This window comes from Calliopsis andreniformis, chromosome 1 (genome assembly GCF_051401765.1).
Source record: "Calliopsis andreniformis isolate RMS-2024a chromosome 1, iyCalAndr_principal, whole genome shotgun sequence".
In the NCBI taxonomy this organism is placed as follows: Eukaryota; Metazoa; Arthropoda; class Insecta; order Hymenoptera; family Andrenidae; genus Calliopsis; species Calliopsis andreniformis.
Genome location: NC_135062.1, coordinates 10,000,001 through 10,023,485, shown reverse-complemented (window position 1 = coordinate 10,023,485; position 23,485 = coordinate 10,000,001). Strand labels below are relative to the sequence as shown.

The window sequence follows — 23,485 nt, the reverse complement described above, 5'->3', positions numbered from 1 at the left end:
TATGTTGTATAAAATGTAACAGAAAATTCAAGAGATATTTTGGACGAATTGTTATTAAATTGCCATGTGAAGGGGAAATCTAAAATATAAATACAGTTTATTTTTTTAATATCTACAATTTTAGGATTTCTTTAAATATCTATTATTTTAGGATTTCTTTGTTTATTCATTTACGTGATTCTTCACATAATTTTACAGAAATATCTATAAGATCATTATTAATAATTTAACTAAACCCAATATTGTGGCAGTCACTAAGTAGTGACAGTGATCTGTAAGTACAGATTACGTGTTCAATGATGTCAAAAAGTTACTGCAGCGAATAATTTAAAGACTAAATATTTTTCTCCTATCCAAACGATTCCATGTATTAAGCCACAGCTTCACGAGGGCGCAAAATGTCCTTTTTTATGCTCCACCCGCACCCTTTATCGAAGAACGGCCATTAAGTGTCACGCGGCGAAGTAATAGAACCTTCGCCAACTCTTGCCTATAATTTTCGTTATTAAGAAAATTAAGTTCCAGCAGTGTGCAAAATAATCGAGTTAGAACGAACTGGTGGCGTTATTTATGGGGTCATTCGCGCAAACTTTGCACCCCTTCGGATTTCCTCCGAAGTTATTTTTCCTCCCTCGCCAAAACCATCGTTCCAGCTGTGAAATTTTACCTTCGATTAAAAAGCACGTGTGATTAACGAGATTTTAATTATATTCGGAAAGGTTGATTGATCTACAAATTATATTGCATCTCTGATCGTAAAAATTGCTCTTAATCCATTTATCGAAATTGAACTAAAATAATTATTTATAACTTGGGAAGGAAGCTTCGAGAACTAATTATTAAATATTAATTGTCAATCAAAGGTATTCAATTTCATAGAAAATGGAATTAGGGCACGATTTCCGTTGTGGGTCCCATCTGGGACCTGCCTTGTCTTATCTAGTCGCGTAGATAAGATAAAATATTGCTCTCTTATTTTCCTACGTTAGAGACAGCCCATGGTTCAGATAAAGGTTGTCATTATACATATAATCTACAATACTTCTAAGTTTTAATAATATTCCCAGAGCTTTTTAAAAGTGACTCAATTTCTGGGATTGTTTTTCGAAAATATTCTGTTCACGTATAACCTAAAGATAAATTAGTGTCCAGATAATTTTGAATCTCTAGAAAAGTTGAAATTTTTCTCTAAAAAATATGTATGGGACATGTATTATGAATCATAATCGTGGTTTTGAAATAAATAATTCTGTGACAAGTAGAAGCAATACACCTGAGATACATAATACTACATATAGAATTTGATGATGAATGCAGTTCTCAACAAACGACATCACGATTCTTTCCACGTTATCAGTGTTCTACCAACGACACGAATAAATATTTACTCTGTAATATAAAGAGAAACACGCCACAGTATATTTATATAATCACATAAATCACTGAAAGTACAGTCAAATGAAATATGACATAAATTACAGGGTTACATAACCGACTACATCAAACAATAACTTGAATATTATATAAAATATCAGAATTACAAAATTACTAAATTATGAGTTCTTCGAGTACCATGAAGATATTGCCCACTTAGTAACAGTGACATAACACAAAAATCATGATTTTTGTAGGAAAATGAGATCATATGAATTTAATATAATATAATTTAATATAATCTCATTTTCAATGACATCTCATCTCGATCTCAATTAATTGATGACTGTATGAATACAGGGTGAACCACCTAACGTGATAACTACTCACTTACTTTCTCAATTATTTTGTCAGTGAACCAATCCCAATTTTTCTGTTATACATAGATGGTACAATTTCAGAGGACCTTTAACAAGATGACATTCGATTTTTCCTGTACCCTTTCCTTTTAAATAATTTTTAACTTAAATAGCTTTTAACTGCTTTGCGAAATCGTATTATCTATAAAAAAAGAATTTAAATTGGTGCACTAATAACGAAAATAACTGACCTCGTGACGCTAGAAAGTCCATTCTGTATAATAATAATTCAAAAACAGCAAATTTCTTAGTAACATAATTATTGCAGCAAATTATATGTTATTTTATATTAACCTATGAGCGTCCATAAAGCCCATTCAGTTATCTCCAAAACGTCCATATCTCTTGACCACGCATCGCCACTATGTTCCCAATTCAAAGTTAAATAGAAACCAAATTCGATCGCTAATAATGAGATCTATCTCTCAAGACAGTCTCTGGATCGGATTATCCACTCAAACGTTCGACAAACATCGCGAAGGGTATCGAATCGTTGCGTTGGCGGATGCACAGAATCGCACGTGCACTCGCTCACACACGCTCCGATAAGGCTGCACGATCTCGAGAATTCGTGATCGCGAGCAGCATCGTCGCGATGAATCACGGGATCAGCGTACTCGGAACGCTGACTCTGACGAGAAAATGCGCGCACCTGCAAACGTTACATATACGATCGAATCGAAAGTGAAATCTATTCCTTGAGGGTGAACTGCTGCTGTAAATCACGTGGTCAGTGTCATCGAAAAGAATTATGATCATAAGGAAAGAACAGTGGATCGAGCCAGGTAGAGCTGGGTCAAAAAATCCTATGATAGATCGGTAGTAGATAGTAATGAAAAAAATGAGAAGAATGATAGGGAGTAGTAATAGTGATAAGAAAGTGAGGAGAAGTAGATAGAGTGAACCCTTCTACAACGCGGTATTTTTTAGAACACAGTTTCCATATAAAATTGTGATAGACAGTAGTCTTATAACGCGATGTCTCTGTAATATGTACACTTTTAGGGTTGAAATTAATAGAGAATTCTTCTGTTTTGTATATAACATGGTATGAATTATTCTGATAGTCTTGGAAAAAGCATTAAGAATTAACAAAAGTACCCCAACAAGCCTGAGTTTAACAGAATCAGTAAAATTCGACTTTGTAACTTCAACAACGCTACTCTTACTGCACTCAACTTACCCCTGTCAGTTTCACAAAGCTCTATAACAGATCCTACAAAACTCCACTCTACTTAAACCTGCTTAGGAAGCTACAAAACTTGTACGACCATTTTCTCTGAGACAGAAAATAGAGTGTCAATAAAATTGTTAAGATCCAGCTAGCTCTGCCTCGACACCCGTTGAACTGAAACCTCCACTAGATCAAAGCAACAGTGGCCCAAATTACCCCAATGACGTCGAGCGTCCCGACCTGGGGCATTTCTCCCAGACATTTCCCGATATTGCAAGAGGCGTGTTAAGCGACCGAGGAAGCCGGCAATTGAGCAAATCTAAGGGGGTAGCGAGGCGACCGCGCTCACCCCGAGTGGCAGAAGCGATTTGGCAAACGCGGAAGCTCGGCCGCAGAACGGGGGCGGTTGGCTTCCTTGAAAGGAGGCGGCGTGGACAGAAGCAGGCTTCCGGCGAGGTCAGAAGGGCGTTATTCAGCGTGGATAGCCCAGCAACAAGTTGCAGCGACGTTAATAAACGAACCCTCGAGGAACCGTTTCGCACCGCTGTTAGATATCCTCTACCTTTGGACCTCGGTCGGGTCTTCCCTCGATTCAGCGACGCAAAGTGTCCCAAAACGACCATCTGGCGGAGAAAAGTTCTATGTCACCTTTGATCTCTTGTCCCAGGATTTTCTTACAATTCTTCGTCCACTAGAAAACGAGGGTTCATCAAATTTTGAGGTTAAATTCAGGTCTGAATCAGGGTTAACTCTTCTAGTGCTAATTCACTCTAACAACTGATATCTGTGGGGATAATTGTAAGGTCGATATTTTCTTAGAAAAAATTCTGTACTCGTAAACAATGTGATTGGTGAATGAAGTTTTTTCAACCTGTTGAGAAATTCTTCCAGAATATACCAATCAGAGGAAATTGCAGATATTTTTTGGGGTATTTAGAATTTAAAAAATTTAGAATTGAGAGGAGCTTTAAAATAGGTACTGAGGAATCGATCCTAGGCAATTTTAGCACTGCGTTCCAATACAGTTAAAATTGGTGCCTTGACTCTAGGAAGGTTATTGACACCGAAAATTAAAGAGTTGGATGTTGTCGAAATTTGTTTCTTTCTTAAATACATTTTAATTATTTTGGAGCACTGTGCATCAAGTTATTGACACCAAACATTAAAGCATTAAATATTCTCAAGATTCCTCTTCTTGTAATCAGCTTTCAATTATTTTAGAACACTGTGTGCTAGAATAATAATACCAAGAATTAAAGAATTATATATTCTCATTTGTACCCTTTTTCGTAGCCAGCTTCTAATTATTCCGAAACACTGTGCATCAATTTAATGGCACCAGGAATTAAAGAACAGAATATCCTCAAAATTGATATCTTTTTCTTAGCCAGAGTGTAATTATTTTGGAGCACAGTGCGTCATGGAACGGGCTAGGCTCTCAAGGGACCGCCCTCAAGGCTCTTCCGCCTTCTCTGCAAAAAGAGGAAACGGGGAAAAAAAAATATTTCGCCCCAGGAAAATTAACGGAGCGACAGAAAATTGCAACGTAACCTGGTGAACCGTGGAAGCGGGACGAAGGAAAGTTGCCACGGCTAATCGACCGTTATGGCGCGATCGCTGATGCAATCGGGGCCGCCTTGATGAGCTGGAACAATTAAAATATCGATGTCGCGATAGATAGGTGGAACGGTCCTTTTGCTCGCGGGCCGTTTCGCTCGAGTCCACGCGGGCTCGTTTGACCAGTTAACGTGGCGGCCAACGACGCTGCGATTTTATGCTAATTTATTCCGCCGGAGGGGGTGGTTTCGAGAAAGGAAGTCTTAATTGGGGGAGATTGATCGGTATCGGGATGGTTTTTTTGTTTCCTTCGAGGGGACGTGCGGGGCTCGGTTCGAGGTAGTGAAAATTGGGAGGTTAATTGAACTGAATTTATGCTCGGTATGCAAATTAAACAATTTTCAAATATTCGAATTCGTCGGTATTTAAATATTCAAATTTTTAATATTGCAATGATGAATATTCCAGTAAGCATTCAGATTTGCTAATTTTTTAACCTTCAAACAAGTATAGCAGAATTTAAGTGCATATCTACGTATCCAAATTTTCGAATGAGTACATATATTCAAATATTTAAACACTGAAATTACGTAATTTTGAAATCTTCACCTTAGCAAGTTTCCAAATATTCAAATACTCGTATTTCTAAATCCTTTCTTAGTTTTAAATTTCTAAATACCTGTTCAAGTACTAATTATATATAAAAATATTTTTAAAATGAACAAATTTGAAAATAAATATTCAAAGTCGATCTATCGAGATTTCCATCTCTAAATTTCAATTCTTGGATCAGGTTTCCTCTATCATCACCAGTAGCCACTCAAGCACTTTTAATTCGATTGCTCAATCAAGAGGTCCTCCGACTTCCAACCAATATAACTGCGATGCCTAAACATCGAGGAACATCCAAAAGGAACATTGCTGAGGGACAAGCCCCCTCAAACAGAATTAACTGCGAGAACCCAGACCCCTAAATCCTCAAGGATCTAACCAATTAAACTACTCGGATCAACGACGAACTGCCCCCTAATCTCAATAACCGAGGTACAGTCAGGCGCCAGCATTTGGAAACCATTATTGAAGCAATTCCCAATTCGCGCACAGTTTTGTCTTGACTAAAGCCAGATGTCACACTTATATCTTTTTGTGGTTAGTAGGTGGATGGGTTTCAGAAAGAATTCTTGTGTTTTCAAATTGAAGTGATTCCAAGTCGTGGGTTTTTATAGAGGTAGCGTTATAGTTTCAAGAGAATGTGGGTGTATCTCGGGCTTGATCGAGAAAATAGCCTTCTGATGGCTCATTTTATTATTCTGGAACTCTCCGATTTGAGGATTTTGCATACTTGAAATCTTCTAACTGGGGGATTTTGCATACTGGAAATCTTCAAACTTGGAGCTTTTGCATATTTAAAATCTTCTAATTTAAAGAATTTTGCATGCTTCAAACCCTTTTGGGGGATTTTGCATACATTTAAAATCTCCAAATTCAAAAATTCTAAATATCTAAACCCCTTCACTTATGAAATATCGAATATTCAAAAGTCTCAATTTTGAACATTGTAAGTACGCACTTCTAAATTTAGATAATACCCAAAGCTCAGAAATCACTTATCCATGAAAAATACAGACTACTGATAACGTCCCAATACCAGTAACTCAAGCAACTTAAAAATCATAGCCACCCTCTGTACATCATCCTCACCTTCAGCATACCTCCCAAAAGAACCTAATCACCCCAACAATATCTCAGCATCACGATCTCCCAAAAACCGAACACTTTCAACGGCGCGTAATCAAGAGAAAGGCCATCGATGCAGTTCGCGAGAGGGCATCGTTTCCATCGCTAGGGAGCTTCACGTTGGCAGGCTTGGTGGGAGTCTCGCGGTGAGTCTCGACGTTCCATGTCGGTGTACAGAGTAAAGGGTAAGGGGGGAATAGAGGGCTCAAAGCAGAAGGGAGAAAGGCGTAAGAGTGGGAGGACCGAAGAGTGGGAAAGAGAGACCTCCATAGAGACAGAGAGTGAAGCAAAGAGAGAGGGAGAGAGAGAGAGAGAGAGAAGAGAAAGAGAGACAGTGCTTCAGCGTGGGAGGTGAGGCGAGGGGTGGGCAAAAACGATGGGAAGACAAAAAGAGAGACTCAGTCGAAGGAGAGAGGGGGGAGAGAAATGGAAATACGACGAGCGAGACGGAGCGAGGGATCGAAAGGGGGAGGAAAAGCGGAGGAATGAATCATGAACGAAGACGGAAAGAGGGACAGGAGGGTCGAGGATGGTGGGCAGAAGGGGAAAGCGGATCAGCACGAAAAGGCACGAGCGTTTCCGAGCGACGTGTGACGAGATCCGCGGCCAAGAAACAGCGGGCTTGATGTAGGCTGACTTCGGAGCGACAGTATGGGCGAATGAACGCTGCCAGACCGAGTTCCTGGCCATTAACCCTTCCGACGCCGGGACCAGAACGCTCGCCGCGTGCGGGAAGCCTCCGATTGCGATCATCAAGCGGACTTCTTGGACGCCCTTGGGCGTGCATCGCGCAGGACGGTTGATTGAGAGGATACTTGTCGATTTTGAAGCCAGCGAAGGTTCTTTACGGTAGCAGAGACTGATTGAGGGGGTGAAGAGGAAGGTACAGTGGGTAGAATACTCGAGGTATCGCTGGGCTGTTGGTTTCTTTGAAGGCTGAGGGATTTAGGATCTACTTGACCCTAGGAACTGAGGAATATGTAGTAGGCTTTGAATCGTCTGATGGTAATTCCTCTAAGTCTATATTTTTTACATATTTTGGGGTGTTGAATTGGTTTAGAATTTTTGAGAGAAAGGAAGTAGCTCAAATTGAAAATGTTCTGAGTTATGGATCAGAGAAGCCCTCGTTTCATGCTCTTTTAGTGGTCCTAGGGTTAAGCTCTTTTGAGGGATGAGTTTATCGAAACTAGGACCACATGGTTCGATTCTCTTTCTTTCTATTTTTCAGTTTCATTTAATATACATACGTTATTTTTTGTGAGTTTGTGGAGGGAGTTCTCTTTTCCTTATTGGGAAATTTCCTGCTGCAGGAAGTAATCATAAGCAATCTACATCTACTGACATCCGCGACAGAGTTCTAGTTCTGAAGGAGGTAATCACCTCTGCATCGTAGATCCAACATTCAAAAGAAACGTACAGACAAAAAGAACTAAAAGAATAGGTCAAGGCTGAACACTTCTATATGTATACGTCCACTTAAGAAATGTCTGCAATAGCTGCTGTTAAAAAGCGTCTCTCAAATTACTTGCTAAATTATAATTTCGTATAACAATTGCTCTTCACAACCACCCAAAATACTGTATGCACATATTAGTAAATTCTTCCCTGAATAACAAGTCCCCATAGTTGCATCTGCAGGAGTGTCCCATTCAAACCTATTCAAACTCATCCAAACCTATCCAAACACTCTCAAACCTTCCCAAACCCACGCAAACCCATCCAAACTCATCTAAACCCACTCAAACTCATCCAAACCCACTCATCAACCACAAATCAAAACACAGATAATACCAAACCAGAAGACATCAACCGAGAAGAAGATCCCCATCACGAGCACAGTGGCCTCGAGCCTCAGTTGTTCCTCTAACTCCAATCCTCCCACTCCCACCAGAGGAACCTCCCCAATAAGTCCCAATCCCCGACCCCCGTCGCCCACCTCCCTAATCACACCTCGTCCCTTATCAATCCCAATCGCGTCCGCAGGGGTGTGGCGTTGCACAAACTTCTGTTGGCTTGATAACTCGAACGGGCCGGTTTTAATAGCCCGCGACAGGCTGTTACGGTGTGTTATGACACCGCGGGACACCAGCGTCGTCGGAATTCGTGATAGCGCGCCGGCGATAAGCGCGACTGAGAGATAACTCGGTTGAAAAAAGACGACCAGAGGGACGGGCGATATACAGCAGAAGAGAGGGGTCGAGAGAGAAAGAAAGAGAGAAGATAGAGAGAGAGAGAGAGAGAGTCGAAGGAGAAGAATACGAGAAGAGGGAGCGTAGGAGCGAGGAGGGGGAGTGAGACAACGACGTAGGGAGGAGGGAAAGTGTACACTGTGGTGTGCGCGAGCGCCGCGAGTATGTGTACAGGCTGTGCACCACACGGAGAAACGCATAGGCGAAGGCGGAGAAGGACAGAGGGAGAAAGAGGGACAGAGAGGAAGGGACGGATAGAGAGTGAGCGACGAGCGAAGAGAGGGGGGGCAGAAGGGAGACGAAAGGGGGAGGCGTTAGGAGGAGGGGGTGGAGAGGGAGCAGGGAGCGAGGGAAGGAGAGAGGGCAGGCGAAGAGGGCTGCAGAGGGCGGAGAAGCGTCCCACGGGAGTTTTTCGGCGGATCGCTGCGCGACTAGTGTGATCTCTCGCGAGTAGTGAACTCGATCGATCTTATTGGCGGCAGTGCCGAGCGAGCGAGCAGTCTGTGCACGGTGAGCCCCTGCTGTCGGTGGATCGCGACAGTCACTCGTTCGCGGTGTTCGAAGGTGCTAACAGAGACTGGGACTGCGAGCGTGGCCGCGACGGTAATCGTGCTTACATCGGCGGTGTGATCGTTTCGGAAACATTGTGCGAGGCTTCTCGGCTCGCGCAGAGTGCTTTTCGGTGGTGTTTCGTGAACCACAGTGGCTAGGCAAGGATTCGAGGATCCTCGACGTGCTCGTGCTCGGGATACTTAGCGCACGAGACACCGGAAGTGCACAGTGAGTTCAGAAACGAGCAGCTTTTTTACTGTACTGAGATATGGTCTCACTCTACAGTTATTTAGTATTTGATATTATTTGGAGCGTAAGATTGTCACTTATGATTCGGTGACCACAGCGGGAGTGTGATCAGTTGACAGAGGAAACGTGCTCCATGCAGTAAACTCAATGCTGAGTCTATAGCAAGGACCCAGGGTTTCTGCTTTATAGAATCACTTTTCAATTTCTTACAGTCTGAAATTATTTGGAGCGACAGATTGTCACTTGCAATTCTTAATAAGATCACAGTGAGATTAGGATCACAAGTTGACAGAAAAGATGCTCCATGCTATAAACTCACCAAGTGAGTGTATATCAAGACTCACTCTTCCATTCTCTATAATTTCGAACTATTTAGAGCAAAAGATTGTCACTTTAAATTCTTAATAAGACTACAGTGGGATTGTGATCAAAAGTTGACAAAAAATACATGCTCCATGCTATAAACTCACCAAGTGAGTGTACATCAAGGATCCAGTGTTTCTTCTTTATAGACTCACTCTTTCATTCTCTATAATTTCAAATTATTTGGCGCGAGATATTGTCACTTTGAATTCTTAATAAGACTACAGTGGGATTGTGATCAGAAGTTGACAGAAAATACATGCTCCATGCTATAAACTCACCAAGTGAGTGTATATCAAGGACCCAGTGTTTCCTCCTTATAGACTCACTCTTCAATTCCCTACAAATTTAAAGTATTTATATTTGAAGACTGTCACTTATGATTTCTGTTACCAAGCATGGATTACGAGCAAAAGTTGACAGAAAAAACCTGCTCCGCGCTTTAAACTCGCCGAGTGAGTCTACATCGAGGAAACGCCGAATGTTTCGAGTTTCCCGCGAGAATCGCCAGAGCGGGAACCAGGTTCTTTTCCTCGCGGGCTCTGACTGCCGCTTTCCTCTTGAACGTGCTCGCGGGGAACGCGAAGCCAGCGCGTTCCGAAGCGTTCGAAACGGCGGGAGGCCTTGGGATCCTCAAGGCAACCTAGAGAGATGGTAGACGCGCGATAAAACGACGCGGGGACCGCGTCCATGCCTTTTCCTTCGACCACGATATTCGAAGCTAGGGACACGCGTGACTTCGCGAGAATTCGAGCCGAGTAATAACATTGTCTCGATCCTAGCACGGTGAGTTGGAGTCAGGATTGCCAAGAGAATGAGAGAAACTCGTTTTTGAGAATGGCTTGTGACGTAGAGAACTTGAGATTAGGTTTTCGAGGACGAGGTGAAGCGAAGGGTTGAGTCAGAGGAGACGCGAGTGAGAGATCGAGTTTATATCGAGGTGGTTGTGTTTGAATCTGGTGGAGGAGCGACTGGTAGGTCTCTGAGGGTTACCAGTGACAGAATTTCAAAGAAATGTTGCCTTTTGATGGGTTGAGCGTCTTGTGTACTAGCTGTGGTACTTTTTACTCGATTTTTTATCGTGAAAGTGGAGTGAAATTTTTCTTACTGAATCTGTGGTTTTGGAGCTGCAACCAGTATAAATTTCATTTAACTAGGGATAAATGCACTGACAGGAATTAATTTGGAGTGTCCTCCATTACGTGGAAAAAACTAGCTTCTATTTTATAACAAATATGACAATTGTGTAATACAAAAGAATAAGTAAAAATTAAGATTTGAATTCTTTTTGGTGGTTAATTATAAACAAGAATCAATCTATTAAATTTCTACGTTTTTAATGCTATCTTACTTTGCTTATAAACGAAGTACTTCTAGTTTAGTTCCACGGCAGGTTCGCTTCATTTACTCGCGTGGGTGTCGGGAATACTTAATGAGAAGAGTTCGATCAACGTCCTCTATTTTTAGTCTGCACTTTTTATTTCTGGTCAGGATGACCATTTCACACGCTTTTATGCAGTGCAATTATTTTCTACCAACTGTTACATGGAACTGTGGAACATTTCCCAACCGCGAATGCCTCTTCAAACTTATAGCGATGCTTTTGAAAACGATTAAAAACGAATGAACTCCTCCCGCGTTAAATGTTACACGACGTAATACTGTGTTTACATCTTCTGAATGAGTACAGCTATTAATCTCTCTTAATGCTGTCTTTGAGCCTGATAATCCACCGAAGAAATCTCGTCGAGGCGAAGAAATGCGCTTCAGAATTTGTTGCAACTTTTCCTGCTTACTGATTAAAGAATTCTTCGGTAATCAATGTGAAATAAATCTTAAACAAGTGTATTCGTTTTTACATATTAACAGGTCTCGAAAAGTCGAGCCGAATCAAGCCGATTTTTAATCGAACGCTGCGACCTGTTTACACCAATACTGCCGAGTCAGAAGCTTTGTCAACATGTTTCGGCTCAGTTTCTTGATGAGAGCACAGAAAATTAATTCACGAGATTAAGTAGTGTTCGTAATAATTGAAGAGCTGTTTTATTCAATTATTCAAATTTTAAGCTTCTTCTTCGGAAACCATGAGACTTTTATTAAAAGCAAATTTCTTCCAATTCTAAGGTGCACTAAAGTAGCGTACATTATAATTTGTAGAAAAACCAGGTCCCCTGTTAAAATGTATTTTCTATTTATTCACTTCAACCACCATCTTTTCAGACTTCTTGAAGCTCCAAAAAAACAAATTCAATTAAATTTTACAAATCAAGTGTAGAAAAATAATCGAATACGCTAATCAAAGAAATTTAAAAAATAATATTCATATATATATAATAAAAATCACTTTTTGAACCATCTATTAAACATTGTCTCAATTTTTTCAAAAGATCAGTTAGAAAAATCGCCATTTATCGACATTAGAATACTCACGAAAATTTGATTAAACTCATTTCAATGGCACGAAAAAGAACTCATCACAAAATACATCAATTTTCCCTGTAAATAGACAACGAATTTTCTCGACAAGTTACAGTCTTCTCGGTTACATATTTTCTCAAGTCTAAAAAACACTTGCAAAGCATCTTTCGCGACCGAATATCGAGGGACACCGATGACCCACGTGGCACACAGCTCCTAATCGCGAGTCGCGGTATCGGTCGCGAAGACAACGAGCGCAAAGGAGCCGAACGTCATCGTTGCTCCCGTTTCTTTGGGAAATTATGTAACGTGGTTCTTGGCTATCTATTCGAGCCCTTTTTCCCAAGGACCCAGCGCGTACGCGAAACAACGTCGAGTTCACAAACCACGCGTGTTACGCAACTGTTCGACGTGTCTATCGTGCTCGGTGGAATTCAGGTCAAGCTATGTGTCCTATGCTAGCTCGTCCCGCGAGCGAGATTCTCCGTCTTTCGAGCAGAGGCTCTGCTTTCCTCCTCTCGCGAGAAAACGGACCACCGCTGAGAAAAGTCGTGGCTAAAAGAAGCTGGATTTGGGGTCACTGTCTTTTCCCTCGCGCTGAGCTTTCTTACTGTGCCCTGCCAATCATATCTCAAAATGCTTTAGTATATTTAGGAGTTGGTCAGAACTGTCTTGATAGGGGGTGCAAAGTTAAATTCAGTTAATGAGAGCTCGTGAAGTGGAAAAATTGGACCTCGAGATCACTTCACATACCACTGATTTAAACTTATATTTTTGCGAGTTGGGAGCAGGTAAAGTAAAGGAAATGGAGGATTTTAAAAAGGTGGTGAACTCTAAAAAAGTGGAGGACTCTAGAAAAGTGGAGGACTCTAGAAAAAGTGGAGGACTCTAGAAAAATGGAGGACTCTAAAAAAAGTGGAGGACTCTAAAAAAGTGGAGGACTCTAAAAAAGTGGAGGACTCTAAAAAAGTGGAGGACTCTAAAAAAAGTGGAGGACTCTAAAAAAGTGGAGGACTCTAAACAATAGGAAACTCTAAAATACTGAAGAATTCTAAAAAAAATTAAGAATTCCAGGAGATTGAGGAATTGCAGGGAAATAGGAAACTCCAGGAAAATAAGAAGCTCCAAAAAAATAAAGAATTCCAGACAATTAATGAGCTCTAAAAAGTGTAGATTAAATACTCCAAGAAATAGAAAAATTGAGATAAAAATACCATCGAGTTTGCATCAAAAAACGTTCATCATAAAATAATTACACAGTCAGTTTCAAATTTCGCGCCAGTTCAGCTTCAATCACCGAGTCATCGAGAGTGGAACGGCCCCACGGTCATTGGCCACGCGTTGCACCACGTGGCTTGACAGATTTTCATTCAAGGTTCCCTCTACCTCGAAATAGCTAGTCACCGCGAGTAGAGTGAATGGAGCATTCGAAATTCGAATTTTAAATTTGAACCCGTTTGAAACAGTAGCGAGAGGGGTAGAATCGACAGAGTACAAAGTCTGACGCCTAATTATACGTTTCGCGGCGTGATGTTTGACTGATGTGACTGGTAAGTGGGAGCAAACGTTAAATAGATGGTAATGATAGAAAACATTAATTTCAGTGTCCTCTTGTGCAAGGACACCACCACACTCCCGGAAGGTTCGAGCTGTCATAGAGCTTCAAGGATTTTCTATGCAAATTGAGTTAATAAGTAGATTTATTTAGTCGTGTTGATCTCTTCGCTGGTAATGTCAATTCTTTTAATAGATCTCGAACGTCATATCCAAGAACAATTCTCTGAGTCACTGTCCATGTTCTCTGCAATATTTAAAAACGTGAACTGTATCAGTTAAAAATTCATCAATTTTCCGATCCTGTCACAGACGCGAAAAAAATCTGCTTTATATCGTACGTGGATCCACGTGCAAACAGAAACTCGAAAAAAAAAGCGAGAGATGTTGAACAAAATTTCAATGAAATATTCCTCTCCTCGTATCTCTCTCGATTTTCCCTCTTTCTCCCACTGCGAATGGCGAGGTATCATTGAACCGGAACGAGGCGCGAGTAAGCTGTCAATAAAACGCGCGCGTATCGTTGCATCAAAGGGGAAGAGCGCGAGTAATCGCGCGATCGACGAGCCGCGTGTCGCGTCGAATAAAAACGGGTCGCGGCGTGCCGCCCAATCGAGAACTGCATTTCTCGTTCCAATAAACGGCCACGTGCTCGAGCCACGTGGTGAGAGCATAACGTGAGAAATTCTGTGCTGGAAAAGCAGAACAGCTTCAATAGTATTTCCAAATGGTCTCGATTTTTGCCATCAATTCTGTGAGGTAGGATTTATATTTCTGATAAAAGGAAATGAAATTAAAGGAACATTTTCCTAATAACAAGATGGAGGTTCACGGTAGAGTATTAGTATATTCACTGTCCTATAGGTCTATTTGGATTACGATTTCTGGGAATGTTTCTAACAGATTCTGGATATCTAATTCTGTACTTTGATCTTCATGATCTGCAGTTTAGCTAATTAAATTACATAAATGTGTTATGTAGGAAAGTATTGGTTCTGTCTCGAAGTTAGTATTTTAAGTTATACCATATTTATAGTATTCTCTGGTTTAGTGTAGTCCAGCAAATTTTCTGGTAATTATAAAACTGGTCTAAGTAAAAAATTTGAGGGAATTGAATTTTTTATTTCTTTTGTAACTTAAATCAAAGCAATACCAAATAAGTAATGAATTAAATGTTTTTACAGGTTTGATTTAGACCACTGTCATAAGTACCAACAAAAACTTGTTCAATAATTGCTTATCGCTATCCGCGTACATAAACTGTGTATTAAACACATTGAATACCTAAGTAACCATGAAATTTCATTCCGTTCTTTTTCCTTTCTTAAAACAAGATATCTACAATTTACATAAACGAAGGACCCTAAAGAACGTGAAAAAATCGCGAAAGTATTCAACCTGTTAACAAGATAGCCTTCCTTTTCCTCAATCTTGAAAATAATTCCCAAGTTATGGGCAGCGGTGTATAGATACTTAGGGACCTCCAGTCCAGGTGGTCCCTCGTCCCGGGGCCATTTCACGAGAGGCAAGAGAAAATCGAGAATGGCTCGTTTGCGCGCGTTCCCTAATCGATGATTGACGTTTCAAAGGAGCCATCATCTTTCCGCAAAAGACCCATCGTTTCTCCAACCATCTTTCCCTTTTTTTTTACCTCCGACGTTTCTTCAAAATTATCTGGCCACGTGTGCCACGGGTATAATCATCCTCGGTGCATTCAATTTTCTCTGCTGCATAGATTCATAGGGTCAGGGATAAAAGGAAAGTTCTCGTTTCGCTCGAATTTCGAGCGACGGCTAAACTTCCGGCTGTATTCGTTTCGAAAGCATAAAACACCGTTTGCGAAGCTGAAATTGGAAAGGAATATTGTTCCCCGTTTTACCTGGCCTGATGGAGTGAAGTAAAGTTTTAAGTTATTTCGCAACCGAACGCCGTCGGTTCGTTGTTGCTATCTGAGGCAATAAAATGACGAAACGGTTCGCTATACTTGCGCTGAAATGAGCGTTTAACTATAGTTTTAGTCCTTGACGCTAGTTAAACGGAGTATAACATTGGTATCGCGAACGGAGCGATCCGAGCGCGGACCAATACGAATCGAGAGATTCGAGGTTGTAATGCTACGGGAGCGATACGACTCGGTTATCGTTTCGAGTTTTCCTGAAGAAGCACCGACCGACATGCACATGCGTATGGTAATTTTTTAATAATATTATCGTTAATATAGGTACATTTATTTTATAAGCATTTCGTTTCTCAATTACAATTGTTTCATTTCACTTCAAATAATCCAATAATCTGAAATAATCAAATATTCCGCGCCGTAATTAAATTCGCCAGGCGAGCGGAAATTATTTTAATAAAGAAAGTAATGAAGATATGTAGCTTATTATTCGAAATAAATTCATGTTTATGCGTGCTACCGATTTTCAAGCACTCACTTTACGGATATCTTTATTCGAAACAAAATTTTCTCCGGACTCGAAAATCTCGTATAAAACTTAACGACGAGATAAAATTAGTATGAATCAACATTAAAATCCACGTGTATCTCGCAGAAATCCAAATCGATATGCTGTTTTAATTACAAGCATTAATTCAGGTAACCAAACAAATCATCGATTCGAATTATTTAAGGCGACACGAATAGCCAGAAGTCGGTAAACATTCAAAAACCTGTTGAATGACCTCTCAACGCGCACATAACGATGCACGTGCTCTCGATAAAAGTTCGCTTCTTTAAAATTCGCCCGAGCTACGAGTGAAAGATTCGATTCAACTCCCGCCAACACGATTCGTCAATGGCACAGCGATCAGGGTGCCAGAAGACCCTGGTAGTTTTCTCGATCCTCAAGATTCATGTTCGCGGTGCTTGGATCATTGAAATTCATCCCCTTAATGAATTTCCGCGCTCGGTTTCTATCGTTAAGGGCAGGATGCGCTTTTACTTATGTTCGTCGTTAAAAAGCCTCGTTATGGGGCGCAGATAAAGAGGGAACGACATTTCTCTTTTTCGTCGTTTTCCCTCCCCCACTTTACTTTTTCCCTCTTTTTTTTTTATTACCGCCTGTGTGGCGTGTTCCGTGGCTCAAGGCTGATTTATTTCCAGCGAGATAGTCGGAAAAATGAGCCCGCGAACAGAGAGATGCAAATGCGTTCCTGGTTAGAAAAATGAAACCCTGCTGGCTCTTTTCTGTGGGAGACTCGACGTTCGCCCTTTGAAGGATCGTTTCCCTTCGATCGTTGAATATTATGAGTGGAAAGTGAAGAGCTTCCCCTGAGGAAGAACGTTTATGTTTTGGTGGTGGGTTCTAGCTGAGAGAAAACTTCGGGGAGTATTTTTTGAAAATGTTTGCACTCGATAAGAGATTGGTATTTTAAAGGAGTTAGTGTTTTATGTTCGAGGAGGAGAAATTGTTGATTGATTTCCCGCGGTGGTATCGAGGAAGCCAAGTGGTTTCTATTTATACCAAATCGCGCGAAAACAGGGGAGAGTATCGTCGTTACGTGAAATCGCCTTATCTGCAGTATTTTTACATTCAGAAGTGGTATCATACCATCGCTATGCTCGTAATAAATATGTTGCTACTGATCCCTTTTATTTGCACATAGAACGTCGTAAATAGAATCGAGTTAGTCACTCACGGTAGTTCAGTGCATTGCAATTTAGTCGAATAGAGGTGCTTTAGAAGATCGAGTTAATTGCACTATAGTTTTATTACGTGAGCACATCTTGAATATTCTTTCATGTTTTTTGTAGCGTAGTTTTTATTAGTGCCATTGGAATTTTCAGATATTTTAATATTCAAATATCAAAATTTTCAAATTATTAAATGTTCAGATTTTGAAACACTCACATTTACGAGTATCCAAATATTCAAGTTATTAAACATTAAATTCAGGTATTTCCAAACTTTTTAATTTATCAAATTTTCAAATTCTCAAACTTAAAAATTTTCAAATTCTGAAATTATCGGAATTTTTAAATCTTCAAATTATCAGAATTTCGAAGTTTTCAAATTTTCAAATTGTCAGAATTTGTAAATTATCGCAACATTCAAATTTTCAAATATTCAAATATACAAATTTTTAAATATTCAAATATTTAAATTATCAAATATTCAAATTGTCAAATTTTCAAGTACTCAATTGCTCAAATATTTCACCGTATTTTCGTACAGTACAGCTGCACCCTGCAGGTGCAAGTGCACCAAATATTCAGAACATGATATATCTGCTACCTGTTCGCGCAGCACGATTATTTCTGCTCAGTATCTCCTATTTATTGAAAATATCGCATTACGAGGCAAACACGCGTCAGTACAACATTTTTCTCTGGGAATTACCCGTCGAATCCACGGGAGCCTTTTCAAAGCGTGTCCCATTATAACGAAACGCGCCCATTCGACGACCGCCACAATTAGAAACTTTTAATTGGACAGAGAATTTACGGGTCGTAGGTCGCGTTGACGAGCCAGCTTTTCATCGTCCACTGATCGCAGCGATAATTACCGGCGGACAAACGATCAAAACAAAATCACGAGATACGAGGAGAGACAGAGGCTGTTCGAAGTTAACGACGCGCTCCGAGTGACACATGCTCGGATGGGACAATAAAATCGTCGCGGGGGATAGTCTCCTCGACATTGGGCTGAGGTTTACGACTGTCATCTTCACTGACACATTACGATCGTTTGTAATCGGGAGAAGGACTTAATGTGGTGAACGCTTAAATCTAGAGATCGGTAATAATATCTGTGATTACACGGCGAACGACCTGAGTCACATGGTTTTGTTTTCGAAACATTCGCGTTTAAAGATTTCCTCTTCAGTACTGTCTCACGAACTAGTGTCTTCTTGAACTCCCCTTTTTAAGTGAAAAAATTTTTTAATACCCTTTAATGGATATTAATGTATACATTCTGTATTCCAGACGTTAATAAAGATTTTAATTCGAATTTTCTGAAAATGTGACGCAGATCGTTTCGCCTTACGACCACTGATTCGAGTCTCTCGACAGTAAAGAAGGCTCACGAGTTCTCGATGCCTCCCGCGCGGCGTCAATCGATATTCGAGCCGCCTCGAGACTCGAGGCTAGGATCGAAGTCGTGATTACTCGTATGGCGGTGAAATAAGATGTCGGCCGTGGGTCTGGTGGCCATTGTGCCAGTTCGTTTTCGCTTTTACGCGGTCCCGAGGGTTCGCGAGTCGCAAATAAGCCTGACAATGGTCCCTTTGGCTTGACAAACAGTACGAAGGACCGACGTGCAGTCAAGAAATACGGCTTCCTTTGACGCGCGTCCACTTCGCGTTCTGGTGCCACGGAATCGAGCGGTTCGCTCGTAAAATACTGCTGAACAGCGGCTGGCCTTGACTCGGATGTTACGTGACTCATTTCTGCGGAATTAAAATGACGGTAAATCGTTTGAGCGTGGCATTTGACTTCCACAGGAGACTTGTGGGTCGTTTCGTAAGCAGATATCGTTGTACGAGGTTTTATAGGTGTGTAGCATGTTCAAGTTTGTGTGGGTATTGGTTGTGGTCTGCTTTTGATGCTAAGAGAGTTGGATTGGGCTTGCTGAGATCAGAGAGACTCTTCTTGTTACTGAAACTAATTATTTCGGTCTGCTAGGAGTTAAAATAGAGTTTTGGTGTAGGTGCTGAGACTACTGTGATTTAGGGTAAAATCGCTGAGACGTGGATTTAGTAGGGTTTAATTGCATAGGCTTGATTGAGATATCTGAGACTTAATTGAGACAGCTGGGGTCTAGCTTAGACTGCTAGGACTTGGCTGAGACCACTGGGAACTAGTTGAGATCGCTAAAACTCAACTGAGGCCATTGAAGTTTGACCTATACTGTTCAAAATTAATTAAGACTGTTAAAGCTCGACTGATACTTAGCTGAGAGTTAGCTGAGACCACTGAAGATTATATGAGACTCAGACCAAAATCTGCGACTGAGTCGTGGTTGCTGAGGCATCTAAAACATGACTGAGATTACTGAGAGTTTTATGAGACTAACAATTAAACTAAATTACTGAGACCATTGAGGTTTGAACTGAGATTACTATGCCATAGTCAGAGACTTCTTAAGAATTCCCAAACCTTACAATGAATCTTCTGAGACTGCTGAGATTACTGAGACTATTGCACACCTAAACTGACCAATGTAGACTCCACCTGTGACACTTTGAATCTTCCTTCAAACACACACAGCTACTGAGACTGCCAAGACTACAAACCTAAACTCAAACGAGACCAATTTACATTTCAACACTCTCAGAAAATCCTCCAACATTTTACCCACAATTTGCGCCGTTTCCTGCTCCATAAGTCTTCTCAGATAGTATCTACTAGACCCAGGAATTCCTCGTACAGAAGTACCAATCTGCTCAGCCCATGCAACACGAGAAACTCGATCCTCCTCACAGCGATCGGACACGTTTCATAATTGATACTCACGTCGCCGATGTCCCACCACGGCTCTGGCACGCCCTCGCTTCGTAAATCGCGTTTCCGTCGGCGACAGTTCCAGCCGAGTCGAGCCGTCTCCCAGGCAGAAGCTTACTAGTAGCACGTGTTGCTGCCAACCGATAATCGTGATCCCTCGCGTCTCGCTCGCCTGTCCCGCGGTGTCGTAAGTAAAATATCTCAGCGGGTGACGAGACGCGTTCTCGCCCTGTGGGCTTAGCGTGGGCCCAAGACCTTGTCTATTTATAAACTCACGCTCCGCTCTATGCACGCACGTGACGCACGGACGATCGTGATTGGCGCACGTTGATGCAGCCACCGCGCGGAAAATTGAAGTGCATCGTAAATTGACTTGACTTCTTGCGGGAACTTCTTGTTCTAAAATCTGAATACCTATTTGAATACCTAGACGTTTCGACGTTTGATCGTTTGGATATTGGACAGTTTGAATATTTGAGAAATTTGGGAATCTGGAAATATAGAGCTTTGGAAATTAAAAAATTCGAAAATTTAAGAATTTGAAAACTTGAGAGTCTGAAAACTTGAGAGTCTGAAAATTTGAGAGTCTGAAAACTCGAGAGTCTGAAAATTTGAGAGTCTGAAAACTCGAGAGTCTGAAAACTTGAGAGTCTGAAAATTTGAGAATTTGGAACTGTGAGAGTCTGAAAATGTGAGAGTCTGAACATTTGAGAATTTGGAACTGTGTGAGAGTCTGAAAATGTGAGAGCCTGAAAATGTGAGAGCCTGAAAATGTGAGAGCCTGAAAATTTGAGAGTCTGAAAACTTGAGAATTTGAAACTGTGAGAGTCTGAAAATGTGAGAGTCTGAAAATTTGTGAATTTGAAAATGTGAGATTCTGAAAATGTAGTAATCTGAAGATATAAGAGTCTGAAGATATGAGAGTCTGAAAATGTGAGGATCTGAAAATACGAACACTTCTATATAGATATAAAATTCTAAGGTAGTTAACCTTAGAACTCTTAATCCTATTGCTTCGAATCACTTCTCGGTTTATCTGATGAGGAACCATGACACATGAACAGCACATCGAGAACTGGATACGTGTTTCATTAATGAGTCATGCTCGAGTCGTATTATGAGCCCTAGGAAACCGTTCGAGGGCCATTTAAGAATTCCTCTCGCGGAGGTCACTGACCGTGAGATTAGGGGAAAAAGTAGAACCCCCAGAGACGTTAGATTCCTCTTTGGTACGTTTCGGAGCAGATCTGTCTCGAATTTTCAATTATTCATGGGAGTATATTTACTACAGCTGTATCTCGTAAGTTAAATTGGGAACAGGATGAATATTTTTAGCAGTGATAAGCAGCGGAATTAAAGTTCTAGGTTCACGCGCGATAGGGAATCTGAGTCGCTGGAGTCGTACATAAGAGCGGCTGATAAAACGTTAAACAGTGGACTGCGACTTAAATTATGATTCATGAAAACAGTGAGACTATTTCTGGTATCCTCTCAGAGGTCCATGAGAGAGTATTTATTCACGGGAGATCGATAGATTCACACCTAAGAATAACGAAATTTCTCAAGGGGAAAAGCACATTCTTTAAAATAAAGATTGATAGTTCTAGGATACCACCTTGATGGAGTAGTTATTATTAGACGTTCTTATTAATAATTATTAATGAAGAAATTGTGATAATCAGAAGGCAGTTCCACTTTGTAAAAAGAATTACAAAAAACTACAAGCACAAAAAGTGGAACTGTATTTCATCACAACAGTCTCTTCAACTACCTACCAATCATCTCTTACAAAACACAGTAACAAAAAACAGACTACATTCACAGTTAATCTACAAATAAATTATTTCAAAATCTCATGAAAAAATTCTGCACCATTTCCCAATACAATAATTTAAATTTAAGGCTCCAGTTTACAAACTTAATCTCCCTTTTAAAAATTTCACTAAAGACAGTTCCACTCAAAACCTGAGTCTCTGCTTGACAAATTAGCTTACTGTTAGCGCCACTGGATTAGAGTCTCTTTCCACCAATCGCGATTACCATCAGAAGCAGAGCCTCCCGATTGATTCGAGGCAGCAGTTAATTCACGCGACTCGATAGGTGCGAATGATATCCACGAACGAGTGGGAGGCGCGTCGTTTCTCGTTGTCGAGTAATGATCCCCGAGATTATAAAGTGGTGCTTGTTTATTCCCAGCCGGCGGGCAGGTTGCAGCGACCGTGACGCGCGGGACTCGCTCGTCATAAATGTAAATTGAATTCCATTGCATAAATTTCCAGCGAGCCTGCCCGATAAATTCACAAGCCGATACAATCAGTAATATTCTGTAACGTCGTCGCCGATCCGATTACGAAACTCTTTTCGCCTGAACGCGACCCCCATCGTCGTGTTCTTCCACGGACTAACTGAATTCTCGGGGAGCGAATTATTTCGTGCTCTGCTATTGAGTTATCTCCGAGCGATAGGGTTTTTAAGCGAGCTAAGTCTCGTCGAGATACAAGGCTCAGGTTGTGTACCTGAGTTGCTGAAAAATTGCTTTACTGGAGATGCAACAGTGGTTGGATATAACTTGGGTCATTCAAGGTGGATGTTAGATTTTATGGGAGATAATAAGAGGGAATTGTGTGCTTTGATGGGAACTTGAGGGGATAGCTTCGGTTCTTCTGGAGCTACTGGAACTGTTTGTATTTGTACTTCTGAGGGTTGTTTCTTGTTTAAGATGTGTCTTGTGAATATTAGCGAGGGCTACAAATGAGCACTTAAATTCACTTGAAAAATATGGATCTTCCTGTAGAATCTTTAGTGACGCTATAGAATTCTTAATCTTGAATCTTTCCATGTAAATTAAAATAATTATCACTTGGGACGTATACTCTTCACAGTAAAACCTAATAGGTATGCGCCTGCATATTACGAGAAGCACCAAGTACGTAAATTAATCTAAAACACATGTTTGCTATAGACTGCGTCAACGATCTGCGAGCCTATATCGAAAAAACTCCTTTCCTCGTAAACTCCACACAGCCACACTCCCCTTACTAATTATAAATGAGTTATCTCTGCATAAAGTAAGAGTGCTAATTACAGTGTGCTGACTAATTACCATGCCCCTTTCCTCCTCACCCGTGTTTCCACCCATAACAAGATGTAGCACTATAAAACTGAAACCATATTTTAATTTTATATAAACGATATACTTTAATTTCCAGTTTAATGGTGCAACATCTTCTTATACGTACTTATGTGTACAGTAATCAGTTTGCGCATAGTAATTGGCACTCTAGCCCTACATAGCATTCAAACTCATAATATTCTCTCAAGCGTACCTACTAATTACCAATCACATGTTACATAATGTAAACAGCAATCGAGATGATCAGTGTGACCGTAAAGATCAATTACAAAACAAAATCCTCCCGTGAAATAGCCTCTCTGACCGTGCACACCGCCCCTT

General features: G+C 40.8%; 2 protein-coding genes across 6 annotated transcripts in view; one reads left to right on the top strand and one right to left on the bottom strand.

Moving 5' to 3' along the window:
• The window catches only part of LOC143188561 (uncharacterized), a 121,208-nt gene that overhangs the window by 61,380 nt on the left and 36,343 nt on the right, over positions 1-23,485 (bottom strand). For 2 of the 5 annotated variants that reach the window (XR_013003600.1, XM_076393479.1), the window contains exon 1: positions 3,530-3,652. The exons of 2 other annotated variants lie outside the window; for them this stretch is intronic. Coding sequence is in view for 1 of the 3 variants with exons in the window: in XM_076393479.1 (XP_076249594.1) it covers positions 3,530-3,590 (61 nt within the window). In the remaining 2 variants the exon portion in view is untranslated. Of the gene's footprint in view, positions 1-3,529; positions 3,653-20,043; positions 20,146-23,485 lie in introns of those variants that run through there. One more of the 5 variants, XM_076393166.1, reaches the window with a different exon arrangement.
• The window catches only part of Tet (tet methylcytosine dioxygenase-like), a 129,419-nt gene that overhangs the window by 76,769 nt on the left and 29,165 nt on the right, over positions 1-23,485 (top strand). The gene's annotated exons all lie outside the window — the stretch shown is intronic.